At 46.0% G+C, this 19,276-nt stretch overlaps 2 protein-coding genes and 2 non-coding genes across 7 annotated transcripts; all 4 read right to left on the reverse strand.

Annotated features, from left to right (window-relative positions):
- Positions 1–786: 786 nt before the first annotated feature.
- Positions 787–2,386, reverse strand: RASL11A (RAS like family 11 member A). Its single transcript, XM_074816982.1, has 4 exons — positions 2,207–2,386; positions 2,041–2,097; positions 1,885–1,964; positions 787–1,682 (listed from the first exon to the last, which is right to left on the reverse strand). The coding sequence occupies exons 1-4, from the start codon at positions 2,325–2,327 to the stop codon at positions 1,230–1,232; spliced, it is 711 nt and encodes a 236-aa protein (XP_074673083.1). The 5' UTR covers positions 2,328–2,386; the 3' UTR covers positions 787–1,229.
- A 7,160-nt stretch (positions 2,387–9,546) lies between these two features.
- Positions 9,547–14,446, reverse strand: RPL21 (ribosomal protein L21). 4 transcript variants are annotated; one of them, XM_074815945.1, is made up of 6 exons: positions 14,336–14,446; positions 13,157–13,235; positions 12,517–12,578; positions 11,311–11,423; positions 10,514–10,664; positions 9,547–9,678 (listed from the first exon to the last, which is right to left on the reverse strand). In XM_074815945.1, exons 2-6 carry the CDS (start codon positions 13,221–13,223, stop codon positions 9,589–9,591), a joined length of 483 nt encoding a protein of 160 aa, XP_074672046.1. In that variant the 5' UTR covers positions 13,224–13,235; positions 14,336–14,446; the 3' UTR covers positions 9,547–9,588. The 4 variants fall into 4 exon arrangements, with proteins under 4 accessions (XP_074672046.1, XP_074672043.1, XP_074672044.1 ...); XM_074815942.1 differs by having other exon boundaries at positions 9,660–10,235; XM_074815943.1 differs by having other exon boundaries at positions 9,660–10,235; positions 14,278–14,429.
- On the reverse strand, positions 11,119–11,251 carry LOC141920367 (small nucleolar RNA SNORA27). The gene has a single exon (XR_012622310.1). It is a non-coding gene; the product is annotated as a small nucleolar RNA SNORA27 (small nucleolar RNA).
- Positions 11,639–11,713, reverse strand: LOC141920353 (small nucleolar RNA SNORD102). Its single transcript, XR_012622297.1, has one exon. It is a non-coding gene; the product is annotated as a small nucleolar RNA SNORD102 (small nucleolar RNA).
- Positions 14,447–19,276: the final 4,830 nt, after the last annotated feature.

Below are 19,276 nucleotides of genomic sequence, written 5' to 3' on the forward strand. Positions count from 1 at the left end.
TGGAGCTGTCCCAGAAAGCTTCAAGTCCCAGGGGTCAGAAACCACTAAGGCACAGCAGTGTCCCTGCAGCACAGGGACTTACTCAGCAGCGACCTGCCTTTCCTAACAGAAGGGAAGAAGAAAACAGTCTTTGGACTTAATCTATGAGATTTAAAAAAAAATTAAGTCGTACTGGAGTTGTGCTTGAGTGGGGACAGCCAGTTTCCCTCTGTACAGACTACTCCATTTCCACACTTCCTACTCAGCATGGAGCAGAGCTTTATTTTTCACCAATACCATGCACATACTTCAGAGGCATATTTGAAGTGCAAAACCCATGTTCCATGCTCAGACATCCAGCAAGCAGTTAATAAAAAACACTCTATTATGGTTTAGAACTAATGTGAAATAAGAGTAAAAGGTCTGACCTGTTTCCAATGGCTACAAAATTGCCCTGGGGAAGATACAGATGTAATCCATTTTAAATATAGTTATTTTCTGTTAAGGGAACCTACACATCAGCCCTTCCTATCACACATCTCCAGAGAAAGCAGCAGCCATCCCACACACTCCTCTGCTGAGGATTGCTCAGCACTTTGTCCCACAGTAATCCCTACGAGAAACTCAACCCTCCTGTTAAATGCTTGGGGCTCAAAAGATTAATTCTGTGGGATAGATCTCTAAAGCACGTCAGAAATTCGAACTCATTCCCAACAGCTTATCATCATTCAGGTGATTATAGGTGCAAGAAAAACAGCAGTCACTGAGAGAGAACAGAGATCCTATTATAATCAGAATGCTTACAGACAGTTTTATATTTTCATGTTTAATAAAGCCTTTTTTTTTTCCTCTCCATGTAAAGCTTTCCATCAAAGTCTTTCCAAGCATTTCATAAAGGCAGGTGAGTGTTACACCATCATCACTCCCATTTTACAAACAGGAAACTGAGGCCCAAAAAAAGTCATTTGAGCAGTTTAAAACAGCAAATCCCAGCCCAAAACCAGAAATGGAATCAAAACCTCCTGGAAAAATTTCCTTTCTCCAACTACCTCTATTTAGTTGCTATGCAGCTTTTTTTTTTTTTTTGTAAAAATAACCAAACCAGTCAAACAAGAAAGAATGGCAACAAAACTGCAAGCTTCAACATACTTACTTCCATACTGCTGACATTAGTACAAAAATAAAGATTTTTATTAACTAGTTTACAAAAATAAAGTCTGTTGAGTCACACAAGATCTCATCAGGGGTGTTTATTTGACTTTGGAAGATAAAGCCTGTTTGAAACGTCTCTTTAGATCTTGCATGTTGGGAGATTTGGGACGAGGGATGATGGACGACCGCCTCCTGTCCGTGCTGCCCACATGCTGTAGTTTGCTGACCTCCTTGCAAAGATACTGGAAAACATCACAGACGCCTTGGGAGTCATCACTTGTGGAGATTTCCAAGAATAGGCTGCCCAGTTCATTTGCCAGCTGTAGTCCCTCTTTTGCCTGTACTTGCCTGGCGTGGAGGAGGTCTGCTTTGTTCCCCACGATAATGATGGGAGTCCTGGAATCTGGGTGGACCTTGCGGATGTGCTGGTAGAGAGGTTGGACTGACTGGTAGCTGCTGTAGTCTGTGATGGAGTAAACCAGGAGGAAGCCCTCTGCCCACTTCACACACCTGGACAGGGAGTCAAGCACCTGCACGCAGTCTTCCTGCACCTGCGGTACGACAGAGACACAAATCTGGCACCGGGTTGTGAGAGTATAAAGCCTGAATCAGAGACAGCACCGTTAAACAAGTCCAAAGAGAAGCCTGAGCTCTGTCTCAGGAGACTAAGTCTGGCCTTGTAGGAAACCAGGACTCAAAAGCTGAGCCTTTAGCTGGCAGAGAGAAACCGATCGATCCGAAGCGTCTCCGTACCTGGATGCACCCCGGCGTGTCTTGGATCTGCACGGCAACGTGGTCCCCGTCCAGACGGACCAGCCTGGAGTAGAGGTTGCCTGGGGAGCAGAGAACCGTCAGGCACAAGCCGCGGCCGCGGGGGTCCCCGCCGCGCCCCGCCGCCCGCTGCCTCACCTGTGTTGGGCTCGTAGTCCCCGATGAACCGCTTCGTCAAGAACCGCACGACCATGGCTGAAACAGAGAGTGGCCGCGTTAGGCGCCACGGACGGACGGACAGGGGACAGAAGGGGGGACGGACAGGGGAAGGGGGGCCGGGCAGCCCCGCGCCCCCCGCACTCACCGCTCTTGCCGACGCCGCGGGCGCCCATCACCGCCAGGCGGACCTGGGCGCCGGGCGGTCCCGGGGCGCACTCGGCGATGGGCGCCAGCAGGAAGGGCTGGGACATGCTCGGCAGGCGCATGGGAGGGGCGGCCCGGACGGCTCGGCTCCGCTCGGCTCGGCTCCGCTCGGCTCCGCACACCCGGTACCGCCCGGCGCGGGCGGCCGGCGGCGGCTTTTAAAGGCTCCGCCGGCAGCGCGGCGCGCGGGGCCGCCCCCCGGGCTGTACCGCCCCCAGCCCCGCCACCTCCCCCGTCAGCCCCGCCCAGCGGCCCCCCCCACAGCTCCCTCCCCTCCGCCCACCCCGGCTGTACCCCCGCCCTTCCTCCCCGTTGCCAGGCCGTGGGGTGGCCCCTCGTGGGCGCAGGCAGCGGGGGGCGGTGGCGGCACCGCCCGGGCAGGGCCGTGCGAGCTGCGGGCCAGGGCTGGGGGCGGGCAGGGCAGGGCAGCACCTGCCGCGCGTCACCCGCGCCCGAGGCAGGGGGAGGGCAGCGCAAGTCCCGCTGTGTCTGGGAGGGCGGGCATCCACACCCCGCACCACTGCAACAGGCCCCTGCTTCACACACCCTCCCTGCAGCAAGGGACTTGAGTCGTGAAAGAAAGGAAATTATTTACTCTTTTACCTCCGACTATTTTGTTTCCCACACCTGGACACATCCCTCCACTGTCAGCGTTGAAGTGCAGCTTGTGGATCAAGCAACAGCCAACCCTGAAACCAAAGTGCTCCAACGGAGCTTTGAGGTCTGGGTTAGGCCTTTTGGGCTTTTCAAGTGGAAGAAAGTTTCAGAGAAGGAAGGTGTTCCACCACAGGCTGATGTTAAATGAGCCTCAAACCTGCAAACGGTTGTGTGGATGCTTCAGTCTCTGCAAACCGTTGCCCTGGCTCCCACAAAACTGCTTCCGCAGCACGCTGCGTTACAAGCATGTAAGCGTTTAGAAGATAAATAACCCATTCAGGGGCTGCTTTATTTTTATCAGGGAGATAACACAAGCCAGCAGGAAACAACATGGAGGAGGCCAGTGGGTTGATACTCGAAAGGAGGGGGATGGGTCCGTGGTCTCAGAGCCCAGCACCGCGGGGGGACGGAGCCACCACAGGACCTGCTGGCCCCGGCTGCAGGGCTGATGCCCAAGGGCAGCCCGGGTGGCCCTGGACACCCACACACAGGCAGCAGGGCTGAACCTCGGTGGCAAGCAGGGCTGTGCACTGACTGGTGCTGCACTCAGTCCTCTTCCCCTTCAATGCACCTCTCAGATAACACATGCAATGACAAGTCATGTTTTTCCTCGCTTTCCTCTCGTCCTCCCTCTTACTTTTTCACCCACGCAAGAGCCCAGGTACCCAACCTGCTATGCGCTTCTTTGGACATCCTCAGCCCCAGTCCCACCAGTGACATGAAAACTCAAAACAAGGGCAGCAGAGTAACACTGCCAGCTCTGCTCTACCAGAGGTGAGGTGTTCCTGAGGAAAGTGAACCCTCATCAGTGTGGGGACAAGGATGGGGAAGAACTGCTCCCTGCTTCCCACGGGTGCAGAGTTTGTGCTGGCAGCAGAGGTACAGCTCAGGCTCTGCACCCCACAGTAGCCAAAGGACTGGCCACCCACCCAGAGCATGTTCTGCCCTGTTTCAAGATTCTCCCCTGGTGCCCCAGAAATATTCTACCTGATGATGATTCTACGCTGCTCTTTGCTGAAGGGTTACACACACTTCATAGTAGTTAAGACCATGCTAATTAACACCAATTAAAGGAGTGCCTGCAGAAAAGCACAGTGGAAGAAGTGCTGTTGATTATTTGTGTTACTCTAGTGCCTAATAACCCCCACGGTAATATCAAGGCCACTTTTAACCTCAAAAACTGATTGCTTCTAAAATTTCTACTTCGCTTCCCCTCATGCCAGTGAGCCTTTTTTTTTTTTTTTTTCTCATAAACAAGATTTCTCTTGTATCACTAAGAGCTTTTGGTTTCCAGAGGTTCATGCTATTGTCATCTGCTTTCATTGTCATGAGACCACTTGTCTTTGGCCTTGCTCACAGTGCCAACACAGGCTATTTTTACACATTTCTTTACAAAAGAGCTATCAGAGTACATTCAGATGCCCTTGGAAGAACACTACTGAAATGAGTCCATTCCAGGCAGATGATTATCAGGCGCTGAGCTGTGAAAGCAGTAGCATCAAACAACCAACATTCCCAAAACTTGAAGGGCTCCCCATTTCTGGGCAACTGTAGAGCTCATGCTGCCTCACCTGCTGCTGAGAGCACCCCCAAAGGGCAGAAGGTGATGGTTAAGAGAGAGATGACAGTGCACAAACACAGGTATGAAACCCTGCGAAGGAATTAGTTTCCAGGGAGTGATGAGCTGTTTCTCCATCAACAGCTACTCTGGTGCAACAGGAGCAGTTCAGTAGGTTGAAGCAGTTGGGGCTCAGATTCCTCACATGTGGGGGCTTAGATCAGGCGTCCCCATCCTGGGATGTACGGGCCTCCAAACTATTAGAAGGAGCCTTTCCTTTCTCGGCTGGAGGCCCTACTTGGAAGTGCCAGGCTGTACTTTCACCCACCCCATGCAGATGACCCATACCACCATCACTAACCCCTTCCCCACAGCAACAGCACTCAGGTGCTCACATGGAGTCCCAGGGACACCATAGTGCTGCCTGACCCTTCTCCCTCTTCCAAGCTCTGGTAACACTCAACAGCAGGTATTTGGGGGAGTAGGTAGCTTACTCCTGCAGCTGTGGCAGGGAGGACATCCTGAGAGCCTCTGGAGCTCCTCTCTTCTCTAAGAAACAACATGCACAATGTTTTCCTGGGAGTCTTTGCTGATGTTGTAGACTCAGCAAGAAGTTCTGGGCTTAAGATTGGCAGGACCATGTGAGATAAGAAGCAGCAGGCACAAAGCTTTTCCATGTGGAGAAGCACTGGTGGCAACCTTTGCTGTGAACTGGCATGGCTTCACCACTCCACTACGAACTTTCAGGAGCAGAAGCCCATGTTCAAGACTGCAACTGTTCCTTACACTCCCCCATTCCTGCTGGTCAATGGCGAAACAGTTTGGAGTGCGCATAGACAAAAAGGTGAGTCAGGGCCCGGGGGCTATGCCCTGAAGCCTCTTCCTCCAAATAATGAAAAGTGGAATCAGCAACTTCAACCAGAGCGTTGTATTTTCTGGGTTCTTGACCTGTAAGGGTGCTGCTGATGGAACCCACATCCCTACTCAACCAGGACTGTTGTGACTATGTAAATCCCAGCAGCTACAATTTCATTCCTATACAGACCTTGGTAGTACATCCACTAAGGCAGATACATGGATCTGAAATGCTCATAATCTGTGTCTTCCTTACCACCACCCTCGGAATCATAGTGGTTGCTGGTACCTTCTTCCCATGCAAGGAGACCGTTTGCAGCCATAGGGTGCCCCCTGCACTGTGGGAGATACTACCCACACCCCTTAGTCACAAGGTACTACCCAGGCAATGATGAGCCCAGTTTAACCATGTCTTTTCGCCGCACACCCTGAATTACAGAATCCACTGCACTTTGCAAGTATGGAGGGAGCCTGTCCGCCTGTGCTGAACAGGGAGGATCACAGTCTCTGGCAGGTGTATGCTCTTGGCATCCTCTGGGCCAGTCAGGACACGCCAGCACAGCATCCGCGTCTGGGATGCCAGCTGTTCTTTTGACCATGAGGGCCACAAACATGCCAAGTCCAGGACTGCACTGAGAAGGGGTTCACGAGGGAGTGAACACTGGGACCGTTTCCCCCATCTGATACATAACAATGGGAAGATTAAAAAGCATGAGTTGTTTGTACATCCTCATGGCAGCTGCCTCCTGCCTCCCCTCAGCAATGGGGCTGGAGTGTCTGCACACCCCTGGCCCCCCGCAGGCTCGCACACTTCACCTGCTCCTCCCTGGGCTCCACAGCCTGCAGCCCCTTTGCACAGGCACAATTCCTCCTCCCGTCCTTTCACTGACCTTCCTGGCCACACACAGTATTAGCACCTACACTGCCTACATGGCCCTCAGGAAATCTCAGGCCTCAGTGTCACTAATATGCTAAAACTAACAAAGCTGATGGTTCAGAAGGCAGCTTTCTAGCTGCTTCTCCAAGAGACGACTGGAGATTTTGGCAGGGCCTTTGGCAGGGAACCAGCTGCAATGGTTTGAGGCAGTAAAACCTGGAATGGAGGAGACAGCTCAGCCCCTACCTCCTAATTAGGCTCCATGGAACAGAGACTAAGCACTAAACTGAAACATAACGGCTTGTGCTAATCCATAAGCACTTCACTCTCCACATGTTGTACAGGGACAGCCTGTCCACCAGCTCTGGAATAATGAAGTCTCTGTGCTAAAGGGGACTGGAAGACAGCTAACGTATTAATACTGAACTTCTGCAAAACTGGCTTTTAAACTAGAGATTCCTGGATTTTGCTAGCTCAAGGTGTGTCCAGTTATATGGGAAACCTATAGCTTTGCAGATTTCACAAGAGTTCTCCGCAATTCAAAGTATCATGGAACGAAACAAAATTCAACTGTCACTGTGTGGAAACACAGAGTCTGTGGCTGGCACGCTCGCTGCAAGGTTCTGCTTGCTAGGCACAGCCGCAGAATAGGACGCAAAGAACTGGTTACAGCTTGTGGCTTGTGTGTAAAACCCCTTCCAGAGCGAGTGGAAGGGGAGAGAAACTTGCAACTCCAAACACTGTCAGGAAACATGCTTCCTCCGCCCAGAGGGGGGAGAAGCTCAACTGCCAAAACCCCCCTTCCCTCACAGATCTGCAAGTTCTGCATACACCTAGAACTATTCGCTTGCTATCAAGAAGGATGAATCTAATTTAGACACTAGTTCCATGACTGAAGATGTCCTGACAGGTAGTCTTCAACACCTTCTCTCAGTTCACAGACCTCCCTCTTGTCAGGACTGTGCAAAAACAGGACAGCTGAACACTTCGGAAGCAAACTTCAACCGCAGATACAGAGATCTGTAAATATCCGGGCTGTGGTTCTGCAAACCTGAGATTCCCAGGAAAACCACTGCTGCACCGAGAGCAACTAACATATAATGTCTATAAACCCAAGACAGGCTAAACCTTAGTTAACTTGTCCTGTTTTCAAACATTAAAAAAACCCAAAAAAGGCTGTTCTCTTCCTGTACAAACCCAGTTCAATTTTCAGCCATTTCTGGGAATCCTGACCAAGGAAAGCATTCCCTCCCTGTCCTCCCAGCCCCGACACAACTTCCAAATATGCACTTATGAGCATCTACTGTCGGTATAGTGACCTTAAAAACACTGAGAGTAAATAAATTGAAAACTGCTGCAATACAGTGTCTCTAGAAGCACAGCTCTTAAATGAGACCACTGCATGCTGTCTAGTCTTAGTATTCCAAATTGTTGAAAATAAATTCAAAAGTTTAGAACTACCACTTACAGTTACTGTTAACCATTTCATCATGATGCTACAGCTAATCCACTGCAATCTTGACAGAGAAGTACAAACCAAACAGAGAACCAAAGTAACTTACACAAACATGCACGAGAATTTAAAATACCACCAAAGATCGTACCAAATAAAGCCTCCCACTTAATTCCTTCAGACGCAAAGCCTAACGGAAAACGATGCTTATCTAGTGAGTCAAATACCCATTTTAAATTGCTGTGAAAATCCACAAGCCAAAGCAGCTACTAAAGGTCTAAGGCTCAGTATACAGATCTAGCTGCTCCAAGAAAACCCCACTTCATTATAAAAGCTAAGGGTATAAGCTGCAACAGAGAAAGTTTAAGATTCATCAGCCTTGCTTCAGATGGTGGTGCACTCCATGTCCAGTACACACAGTGTCAAGTACTAGTGTCATGTATCAGTCTGTTAATGCCTAAGCTTTGCTCCATCTTCAAGGCATTTCCAGAGCCATTCCAACTACAGAGCCCACTCCATCTTCTGAAATGGGAGCGTGGAGAACCTTCAAACACAGGATCTGCTCGCTGGACTTTGAACCTCCAGTGCCTACAGCCTGTCACCCTAAAATACCAGGCTAAGCCAGACAATGACTTCAACATCCAAAAACTACATTCCATGAGAATGGGAACACCCACAATTGAATGTTAGGTAAATACAAACAGGAATTAATCTCTTAAATTTATAAGCAATCAGTACACAGTTTAACTCTTCTGCTTAAGGCGCTTCGGAATAAACGGAAAAAGCAAACCTCCTCCCCTCTCGGTTTCGGACTCCCAAACCTACTGCCTGTCCTGTAATTGACTATTCAATCATTTTCAACAGTCAATACCAACAAATTGCTTGAGGTCACAAGCTCCTCTAGTGTTTTACTCTCTCTACACGTAGACATCAGTTTTATGGCACTTACTTGAGGTAGCTAAGCAATGCCTTACATCACACTTAGAAAGGTAAAATATTATATAACCATATCTGCCACACAGTTAAGGTCGGGTTTATGCATGTTCAAAGCTAACCAAGCAGGTTACCTTCAGAAGTTTCTTTAGCAAGCTTCACTGTTTCAAACAAAGCTCACAAAAATAGCATTGGTTAATAAATAGTTGACTGAAGATGTTCTTCCATTTAAGAAACCCTAGGCAAGTAGCATTGGGTTTTTGTGAAGTATTGGTAAGTCAATGGGATGAGGAATGCATTAGAACATCCAGGTGGATGTTTAGATTCAACAGATATGCAACAAACATACAAAATTCAAGTGTTCAGCTATGCCAGCCAATTTAAATGATAAAAATCAAACTACAAAGGCTAGCAAGTTTTGGAATTAAAGCCTTGTTTCCAAACTACTATTTCAGAAGAATGCTTACTGGCTTGGGGATGTTCTAAGAATCCTTCTTTAACAGGTTACAATGCTGAAACACCAAAATCTGCCCATGGGCATTTCTCAAGAGGTTGCTCTCAAAAACTGTTTTCACAATTCTTTGGTATTAAACTGAGGCTCCTCAATCAGAAGCTTATATCAATGAAATCTAAAGCCTGTTACCTCTTTTCCCACAAAAAATTTAAACCTTCAAGTGACACTGTACAATTCTTCTGCTCTTAGTTTGCTGCTGAAATATTCCATGTCCTCTCATATTACCTCATGATCATCACTAAGCATTAGCAAATTTCAGTGTTCCCAGGATTTTTGGTCTAAATAAACGGCTAAACTGATCAGTGAAAGCTGCAGATGATTTAAATGACCAAGCACCATGTAACGCAAGTTAAATAAGCAAACTTCAATAAACAAAAAGGTTTCTAAAGCATCTATTCCAAAAAACTAAAGGAATCAACCACAATCACATACACTTGTCCAAAACCAGATCATTAATTTATTTTTTTAAATGTGCATTATGCCATGAATTCATAGGGAATTGGCTCCAGCAGCTCTGGATCCTTGCCATTAGTTCTCACAAAGTGTGCTTCTCTTGGTGGAGCAGGCTGTAAAGAGGAAAAAAAAAAATAAGAAAACTCATGGCACTAAAACTTACAGGCAACCTTACAGAAAATTAATTGATGACCATTTAACACATTATTATGTTAACATAACAGCAATTTTACCATTCCTAGTCTCTTTAAATTTTGATTCAAATAGCAGTAAGAAAATGATCTGCTAGAAAGTGTGCTTGACTTTCATTGCTGAATGAAAAAAACTACACTTTACCCTCTGCAATTTACTAATGCAAATTAACATGAGGTGATGTACCCTGCGGTTCCAGAAGCAACAGCCATTATCTCCTCTCTAAAGTCTAGTTATTCATTCTTTTCTTACAGGGTTACAACAGAAACTGTTGTAGCTAAATGCAACCAAACCAAAGACAACACTGATCCCAGAAATCAGTGAGAGCTTCTGCTGCAGATCAGCAACACAACAGGGAGCATTCATCCCTTTGCTCATGGCCAAGGCTACAGTTTCCACCCAGGAGCAGTGCAGTTCTGTTCAGCACCAAGCACGTCAAACAGCACAGACGCAGACACACTGATGCAGCCACTCTACTCTGAAAAAAAAGTCACCTCCTGCAATAAGACTGCAAAGACACCTCAAACACAATCTGCCCAAGACCCGGATTTTTCAGAATACTGTAGGCAGCTTCATTCAAGTGTGGTGTTTTTTTGTTTGTTTGTTTGTTTTGTTTTTCAAAGACAGACAGAAAGAGCTCAGTTTACAGCATAACACTGTAGTTCTGGAAGAAAACATTTTACTCAACTGGCTTGGTTCTAGCTTTTTCTTTGGTAAACTGACTCGACAATGTGTCAACTACAATAAAAATATTACCTGACGTTTCAGTTGAACCCAAATGCCTTTCTCTTTTGCTTCCTTTTTCTTCTTTTCATTCTCCTTCACACGCTGCAGAAAGCTGTCTCTGCTCTTGGAATGTTTAATATGCTCAATACGCACATTAATTCTCTTGGCAAGAATCTTGCCCCTAAGAAAGGAAATCAGTTTTTACTCTACTGCACTTGAAAAAAGGCTACTTCAAAGCTAGTTTTACAGCCCTTACATAAGTAACATCATAAGCTCAATTACAGATAATTTTTCTTTAAAGGCCAACCACTCAAGATACACTGCTGCAGATGCAAATCAGACATAACTTATATAACTGAAAGCTTATTAATATATAACAATGCGCTGACAATTTCAGATCAAGATTGTGGAGAATATATAATTTTAACCTTGTAGCATACAAGCAAAGAATTGTACTACCACTGTACTCCAATCCAGTTCCTGGGAAAAAAAAAAACCAAGTTGCCCTTTTCTGACTGTACAAAATCCAGCTGAATACAGCTACAGATCAATATTTAAAAAGGGCTTCAGTGCCAATGTGAAAGTTGGCTGAAAATCTCCATTAGGTAATGTCATTAAGTGCTGCTCAGAAAAATAACTGTTTCCTCTGACAGGATCCAAGACAAATGAGCATCATTTGCTTGGGTTATAAAAAGGATATACACTTTACCCACCTTGAATGACCAATCAAGACAATAACTGTCTAACTGGCAAAGTGAAAGGAGGGTGTAACTACAGATCAACTTTTCCAAATACAAAGTTTCAATACATGCAATTTCATTACTTACTTAACCTGCTTGTTAACAATAATGCCCACAGCGTGCTGAGTAACATTATACACCCTTCCAGTCTTGCCATGGTAACACTTGTGGGGCATACCTTTTTGAACAGTACCCATACCCTGTTAAGAGGTAAAACAAGAATAAAGTGTAAACTTTAACTGGAAAAAAACAAAGAAGCAACATCAAGGACTTTTCTTTCAGAAGCTATTTAAAGTACACATTTTAAATTACTGGAGATTGATTTTAAAATACCCCTATTTTATTTGTACATTAGAATTTATAACCATGCCTTTTCTATCTGAAGACTACCAAATTTTGCTATGACATTTCTGGTTGCTTTCAGTGTCGGTGAAATGATTGATCACTTTGCTTTCAGCAAGCAATCACATGAGACATTCATCATCAAGCTCCAGTGTGTCCGGAAGTGTTAATTCTGAACGGTGCAATTCTCCAACAGTCAAACAACAAACAAGCAAATTACACACCATCATCCATGTGATTGTTAGGAAAACTCTGCATTTCAAATGAAACTAAAGGATTCAACCAAAGTAGGAATCCTTGGTGAAAGGCTTTCAGGTTTACTACAACTTAATTTTAAAAGTACAGTTGATTTTAAAGGACAAGTTCTAGAAAATACCAAGTGATGGGAAACCCCGCTTCACTTTTTTCCCTGTATTAATATATATGATGTATCCTTACATTTATTTCTTAGTTTCTAGTTTTAATGTGGCTTCACAATCACCACTTCGTACATACTTATTTTAAGTATAGTCCTACAATGATACAGAGACGTAACTATTAGCTACACCACCATAAACTATGGCTCTTCTGAACAGCAGGTGCAAGTCACGCAAAACAGAACATTCACTAAAATGACAGCTGGGGTTCCTGTGAAAGTAGTGCTAGTAGGCACCATACAGCAACTGGAGTACTACATAGGGCATCTTTCACTCACTTTTTTCATCTGAACACAGTAACAAAGCACAGAAAAATATATTATTTTTATATATATTTAAAAACCCTACATAAACCAGCACATGACAATGCTTCAACAGCACTATCATTCCAGTATTGCTTCAAAAGTGAGCAGCAAGTACTTGTGTTGACACACAACCTGAGTAACAAAAAAACCCAAAAACTACCTCAAGAAACTGGAAACTGAAAAAGATAACACTGCTTTAGCTTTAAATTATGTAGCATTGTAGAAAGTACCTTGATATCAACTATATCACCCTTCTTGTAGATGCGCATATAGGTAGCCAGAGGGACAACTCCTGTTAAGAGATACAAATTTGGATACTTACGAAGCCCACAATTTCACACACAGAATGGGGTGGGGGACACAGATCATGCATTTAACAGTTTTCTTAAATGCCTCAAATTTAAATTCAATTTCAAAACCACAAAACTGAGAAATCAAACCATCTTTTTTAAGCAGTAATTACCTCTACACATGCTCCCAATTAAAAAAAAGTCCAACTAACTCAGGAAAAATTACAGCTTTAATCTTGTTCCTAATGCAGAAGCTGAAAAGGCATTTACTATTTACTGCTTCACTGTGAACACAGCTGTTATCACCACTCATTGCTAAGAGGTAAAAAACTACATTTTAAGTGTAACTGTTGAAATATTTTCTTCACCTTCGAATTAATTTTCAAGCACTGACAGAATTAGCATTGTTACTACTGTCAAGCAATCTGAATACTAATGCATAAGCTGTAAGAGCTGAGAGCATACTTGTGTATCATTCTACAGCTTTTCACCCAAGTTGTCGGAAATCCTGTGACACAAATCATGTTCTACAAATGCTACTTAGGGGCTGTTGACATCCAGCAGTCAGTAATATACTCACCATGCTTGCGAAACGGCCTTGAGAACATATAACGTGTCCCTCTCCTCTTTCCCTTTGTGTTCGTCATTTTGGCTGATTACTGCAAAAATGAATGCAAATTATTCAGAACTACTAGTTCCTTCACTAAAAATATGGCATTCCAGACATTTCAGAAAAATCAAGTCTTTATGACACCACTTCCAAATTGCTGGGTCAATTCAAGCAATGTTATTAATTTAGGCATTCATAGAAAACAGTATTTCTAGGACCACAGGGTAACTCAGGTTAGAATGGATGCTAGCAAGTCACCTAGCTCAACCTCCTGTTTAACCCAAGGTCTACTGTGACCTCAGACCAGGTTGGTCAGGGCTTTGTCCAGTCAGGTCTTGAAACCCTTCAAGGATGGAGACTACTGCACAGCCTCCTCAGGCAGCCTGTTTGGAAGCCTGTCTGTTCTCATGATGAAAAACTTTTCCCTTACATCCAATCTAAGCTTCTCATTTTTACTTAAGCCAGTTGTCTCGTGCTCCTGCCACGTGCCCCTGTCAAGCACCAGGATCCGTCTTCTTGATCATGGTGCTGTTCAGTGCCCCCCAAAGACACCTTCGCTCCAGGCCGAGCAAGCCCAATTCCCTCACCCTCTTCACAAGGCACCCAAAAAGCATGATCTCCACTACCACATTTATCAGCCGCTATTACATCTGACACAAGGCGCACACAGCCCGCAGACCGACGGGGATGTCAGCCACCAGGCACGTTAGCGAAGCCTGAGTCCCGCCGCACCCTACGGTCCCCACTGCCGGGCCTATCCCGAGGAGCTGCCCCAGCCACTCGGCCTGCACAGGGCCGCTCCCAAGCCCCTGACCTTCCGCCGTCGGCCGCGGGGCTGACCGGGCCCGCCACCACGTGCCGCCGTCTCGGCGGAGTCCCACTCCGCCGCACCTGCACCCGCCGCTGGGCTCGGCGGTCCCCTTCCTTTCTCCCTGCTTCCCTCCATCCCTCAAGCAGCCCCCCGGCCCGCCCAGCCCAACCCGGCCCGGCCCGGCCCGGCGCCCCGCGGCCTGCAGGCCGCGGCCTCCTCACGCCCTCAGCCCCCCGCCCCAGCAAGGCCGTACCGCCCCCCAGGCAGAGCCGGCAGCCACCTGCCGCCGCCGCCAGCGCGACCCGCCTTCTCGCCGCCACCCGGAGCCGCGGAGGCACCTGAGGTCGGCGAGCGGGGCTCGGCGCACCTCCCCGTGTGTGCCCACAAAATGGCGGCTCGGGACGAAAAGAGAGAGGCGGTGCCGCGGCGGCACTTAACTGCGGGGCCTTCACGAGGCTGCCCGCGCCGCGCCTGAGAGAAAATCCCGCGGAGCTGCCCGTCTGCCCGCCTGCGCCTGCGTGAGGGAAATGCCCCGAAGGAAGGGCTCGTACGCTGATCCCGATAAACCACGGAACTGCCCCGGCAGAAGTTTGACCCCTTTGCTAAAGCAGGGACAAATGCCGGGTTTTTTTCATGGCTGTGCCGTGAGATGGGTCTAGGAGAGGTTTGGCAGCGGGAGTGGCGAGGAAGCGGGAGAACGAACCAGGTGTCTGTCAGGGATCCTGAGGAGTTTTGTGGTGGAGTGGCTGCCCCGCCGTCCGTAAGGAATTATGGTTGGTAATGTAAAATATAAGCAACCAAGAAGTTGTTTTACGACATTAAAGAAGCATACCGAAATTTAAATTTGCAGTGATGTGAGCCTTCTGCCATTGTGTCTCAGTCACAGCTGCCTGAGATGCTACTGGATCTCCAGGTAGTCCTGGGCAGCAAGGCTTGGTGGGAGAAACAAACCAACAGCAGAAGCAAAGAGGCTGCTAAGGTTTGGGGTTTCTTGTTATTGTAATGGGGTTTCTTATAGTGCCATAATCTCCAATCTATGCGGCAGATGTTTCCACAGAGATAAAGTACGGATTCTGAACAAAGAGCCTTTATACTGCTACAGGTTGCATCAGCTGTGTGGTGCCTGAAAATGAAGCGGGCTGGTGAGCAGCTTCCAGAGCTGATGGAGTGACTCATTGTGTTTGTGCATCGTCAGTATTAGAGTAGACAGGAATCATCATGGGAAGCTGATTGCAGGCAGGAGTGAATCAAAAGAGGACCTCCTTCCCCTTAGCTAAACAGGCAGGGACAGTTCAAAACTTGTCTCAGCAAGAAGTTGCCCTACTGCAGGAATTTTTGTTTTGAATGAAAGAAGCACTTATTTAATTTAGAGGAGGGATGATTACTTAAAGAGGCATATAAAAACATACTTGATCTCTGACTAACTTCACAGTTATTCTAATGTTGTCTTGCAAAACTTAAGTCCTTTCTATCATCATTTTAAAGCTAGTTTAATATTTATGGATTGCAAGCATGGATATGTAGGATTAAATACACTATCAGGTTCTGCCTGCAAAGCTGGCTGGCAGGGCATGTTATGACAGACAGAGGCTCTCTCTCCACACAAAATCTCTTGGAGTAAAGTGTTATATTTAGAAAAACATGTCTGCATTCCAGCTCTGCACCATGAAAATCTAGAGTTTATAGCACCTGATCTCTACGCAGAGAAAATCTGTATCATTTGATATTCATTCAGCCTAGATATCATGAAACTTTTCCAAGCGTGAAGATAGGGGAAGCATATTGGCAACAGATAGATTTCAGGGAGGATATTGAGCAAAGACAGACAGGAAGCCAAATCCTAAAAGGCATTATTGAATAAAAGAAGATAGACAATTTTAGTGAGCTGAATGCCTTATTCTTGCCAGTGATTTACATAAAGAGCAAATCACCACATCGAGCAGGAAGGAATGGGGAAGAAACTCCACATGTTGAAACTCATGTCCACATAAAGAGCATGTGAGTGTAATTCATAAGGGAGCAGTACCTGTGAACTTAATTGAACTCTGCTTTATTTGGAGCCAAGTAAAACATTCAGGATTTGCTACATTTTCTACCTGGATAAATTGCATGACAGATTTATTAAAAATTTCAGTAATGTTTTTATTCATAAAATTTACCTTGATTAGCATTCCCAGGATCATCCTTTAGCTCATTTCAAAGAATCAGAATCATAGAATGGTTTGGGTTGGAAGGGACCTTCAAGATCATCTAGTTCCAAGCCCCCTGCCATGGGCAGGGACACCTTCCACTAGACCAGGTTGCTCAAAGCCCTGTCCAACCTGGCCTTGAACACTTCCAGGGAGGCGGCATCCACAGCTTCTCTGGACAATCTGTTCCAGTGTTTTACCACCCTCACAGTGAAGAATTTCTTCCTTTCATCTAATCTGAATCTACCATCTTTTGGTTTAAAACTATTACTCCTCATCCTATCACTACACTGCCTGATAGAGTCCTTCCCCATCTTTCCTGTAGGCCCCCTTTAAGTACTGGAAGGCCACTACAAGGCCTCCCTGGTACCTTCTCTTGTCCAGGCTGAACAACCCCAACTCTCTCAGCCTGTCCTCATAAGGGAGGTGTTCCAGCCCCCTGATCATCTTCGTGGCCTCCTCTGGACTCACTCCAACAGGCCCATGTCCTTCTTGTGTTGGGGACCCCAGAGCTGAATGCAGTAGTGCAGGTGAGGTCTCACGAGGGGTGAGTAGAGAGGGAGAATCACCTCCCTCATCTTGCTAGCTACACTTCTCTTGATGCAGCCCAGGATACGGTTGGCTTTCTGGGCTGCAAGCACACGTGCTGGCTCACATCTAGTTTTTCATCCACCAACACCCCCAAGTCCTTCTCTGCAGGGCTGCTCTCAATCCATTCATCACCCAGCCTGTATCTGTGCATGGGATTGCCTCAACCCAAGCGTCAGACCTTGCACTCGGCCTTGTTGAACTTCATGAGGTTCGCAAGGGCAAAACAATCCATGTTTCACAGTTTGCCTCCATTGAATCATTCACTGGGCATGCTATCTGGGTCTGATCCAGAAGTCCATCAGTCCATCCTATCTACCAACATCTTACACACCGTTTCCCAAAACTGTGGCCTATAGAGCACTTGAAGACTGCAGAGCCTTTGTATGTTGCTCGCAGAAGGATTACTGAATAATGGCTGTCTCCAGAAGATAAAGGTGCACAAGTTGTGGGGTGAGTTCTGGTCTGGAAATAAGCTAGCAATCAAGCAGATGTGGGGGAGACATGCACCTCTACATTCCAGACTTACTGCCATGTCTCATCCCCTCAGAAACCCAGCCTAAACTGTTCTTCCTTGATCAAACTGCAGCTGTAGGATCCAGATTCCAATTTCTCCTAGGCTGTAGAGCAAACACCACATCTGGTTCTGCTTCAGAAGCACCACATCCTCAGGACAGGTGAAGGCGTGTGGCAATGCCTAGCTTAACATGAAGATCTAAAACCCCATGAAGGTCCCAGGCTGGTGCTCCACCCATTAATGTATTCTGGAAATCTTACTACACCATGGTAGACTGTGTTTCCCTCCTACTCTCCCTTGCTTGGAGGTAGAGCAAGACAGGGAAAGCAGCTTCAATGGGAGCCAATTCAAAAGTTGCTTGGGAAAGGAGCTTGAAAGGGAGGGCTCATTAGAATCAGGGGAGTGGGGACTAGATAAACATCACTTTGTTTTTCAGAGTGGCAAGTACCATGCCAAAAGAAAATATTTCCAGTCCCCAAGCTCCCAGATTCAGGGTTCTGGTATCTTCTTTGGGAGAGCCACATTTTTTTTTCTGACACTTCTCTGCAGCATCTGTCTGGACGACAGCTCTCTCTAAAGAATAAATGTGCTATGACGATTCTGCACATGGGGTTGTCAGGAATCCTTCACTGAAATTTTAATGCTCAGTGGGATCTGGCTTGCTCCTACGCTCAGAGGACTAAGTGATACACACAGAGATCTCGAGTGTGACATTCCATTTGTGTTAGGTTATTCAGCAGGGGTGTGGAGGGAATTTAAATTAATGAGAGTTTGTAAAGGGCTTTGAGGTGAAAAATGAAAAATATTCCCCTTCAGTAGGGTGTAGGTCTCCTGTGTCTCACATAATGCATTCATTACAGGAAAAAAAAAAAAAGATAGCTGATTATGACTGGAGCAAAACTTGAACAGAAATAACTGAGAATAGGTGTTAAATAAAGAGGATTGAAATCTGCAGTTCCTCAGATGATAATGCTGCAAAACCAAGGGTCTAAATTGAAAATCAAAACTCTGAAGTTAATGGTTACCCCATGGCAAGCTCCCATCCATAGAAGCACAGCATCTACCCTGTGCTTTTGATCAAAAAGTTACTGACCAAAGTCATCTGTGTCGCCTCCTGAGTTGACCTTGTTGTTCCATTGTTCATGCTTTCCAAAAGCATCATGTTATGTGGCATCTCAGAGTCGTGCTTCTGTCCCCTTTCATGGTCTCTTTAGCTCGCCAATGATTCTAGCTCTAACAACCTTTTTACTTCTGAGAGTCAGTTCAACTTCTCATTCAGAAAGCCCATTCTGTAAATATAAGCTTGAGCCTAGTTTCATGGGAGTTAAAATCAATAAAATTTGTGTCTAAGCAACCAATCACCTTCCGAAAATGACTACAGACAAACTCCTTGAATGGGCTCACAGTGGAATCGCAAAAGTGCCAGTACAGGTGGCTGATGCTGATGCCAGTGAGATGTTCCATGGAGAGAGGAATGGAAAATAATGACTGTGTGCCTCTGAGAGAAATGAAAAGGCAAAAACTGTATAGACCAAGAATTGTGATGGGGCCCAGCACATCACACATGGGTGAAAGTTTTTGTTATACTAATGTTACTTATATATTAATTCCTAATTCAAAATGTTACTAGATGCAGGTAGATTGATACTGAAGCCAAACAAATGGCCTTTTTTCCATCATTATCTCAACTGCCACATAAAAATCTGAAATACTGAACAAGTTCTGTCATTCAACTGCTTATTTGAATAACATGGCATTCTACTTGTATATGTACCTCAGTGAATACTGCATTACTGACCATACAGAAATCATCATGAACTTTCAAGGAAGGAGTTATGTAACTGTGAGCAGCTTCTCACGTGTACAAAATAATACAATCCATTTATCAAACTTCATTTTTGAAATGAATTAATCCCCTTAATGCAATTAATGTCCCTTTCCTCCCTTACTAACTAAGTGGCTTCTCAGGAAACTGGTTTCAATAA

Source organism: Strix aluco, chromosome 2 (genome assembly GCF_031877795.1).
Source record: "Strix aluco isolate bStrAlu1 chromosome 2, bStrAlu1.hap1, whole genome shotgun sequence".
Classification (NCBI taxonomy): Eukaryota; Metazoa; Chordata; class Aves; order Strigiformes; family Strigidae; genus Strix; species Strix aluco.

Coding starts and splice junctions, on each gene's coding strand:
- RASL11A (XM_074816982.1), bottom strand. CDS start 2,327: ATGCGCCTGCCGAGCATGTCCCAGCCCTTCCTGCTGGCGCCCATCGCC. Junction 1,965..2,040: donor GGACTACGAGCCCAACACAG/GTGAGGCAGCGG, acceptor TCTGCTCCCCAG/GCAACCTCTACTCCAGGCTG. Junction 1,683..1,884: donor ACACGCCGGGGTGCATCCAG/GTACGGAGACGC, acceptor GTCGTACCGCAG/GTGCAGGAAGACTGCGTGCA.
- RPL21 (XM_074815942.1), bottom strand. CDS start 13,223: ATGACGAACACAAAGGGAAAGAGGAGAGGGACACGTTATATGTTCTCA. Junction 12,579..13,156: donor AAGGCCGTTTCGCAAGCATG/GTGAGTATATTA, acceptor ATCTCTTAACAG/GAGTTGTCCCTCTGGCTACC. Junction 10,236..10,513: donor GGGTTCAACTGAAACGTCAG/GTAATATTTTTA, acceptor CTTTTTTTTCAG/AGTAGAGTGGCTGCATCAGT.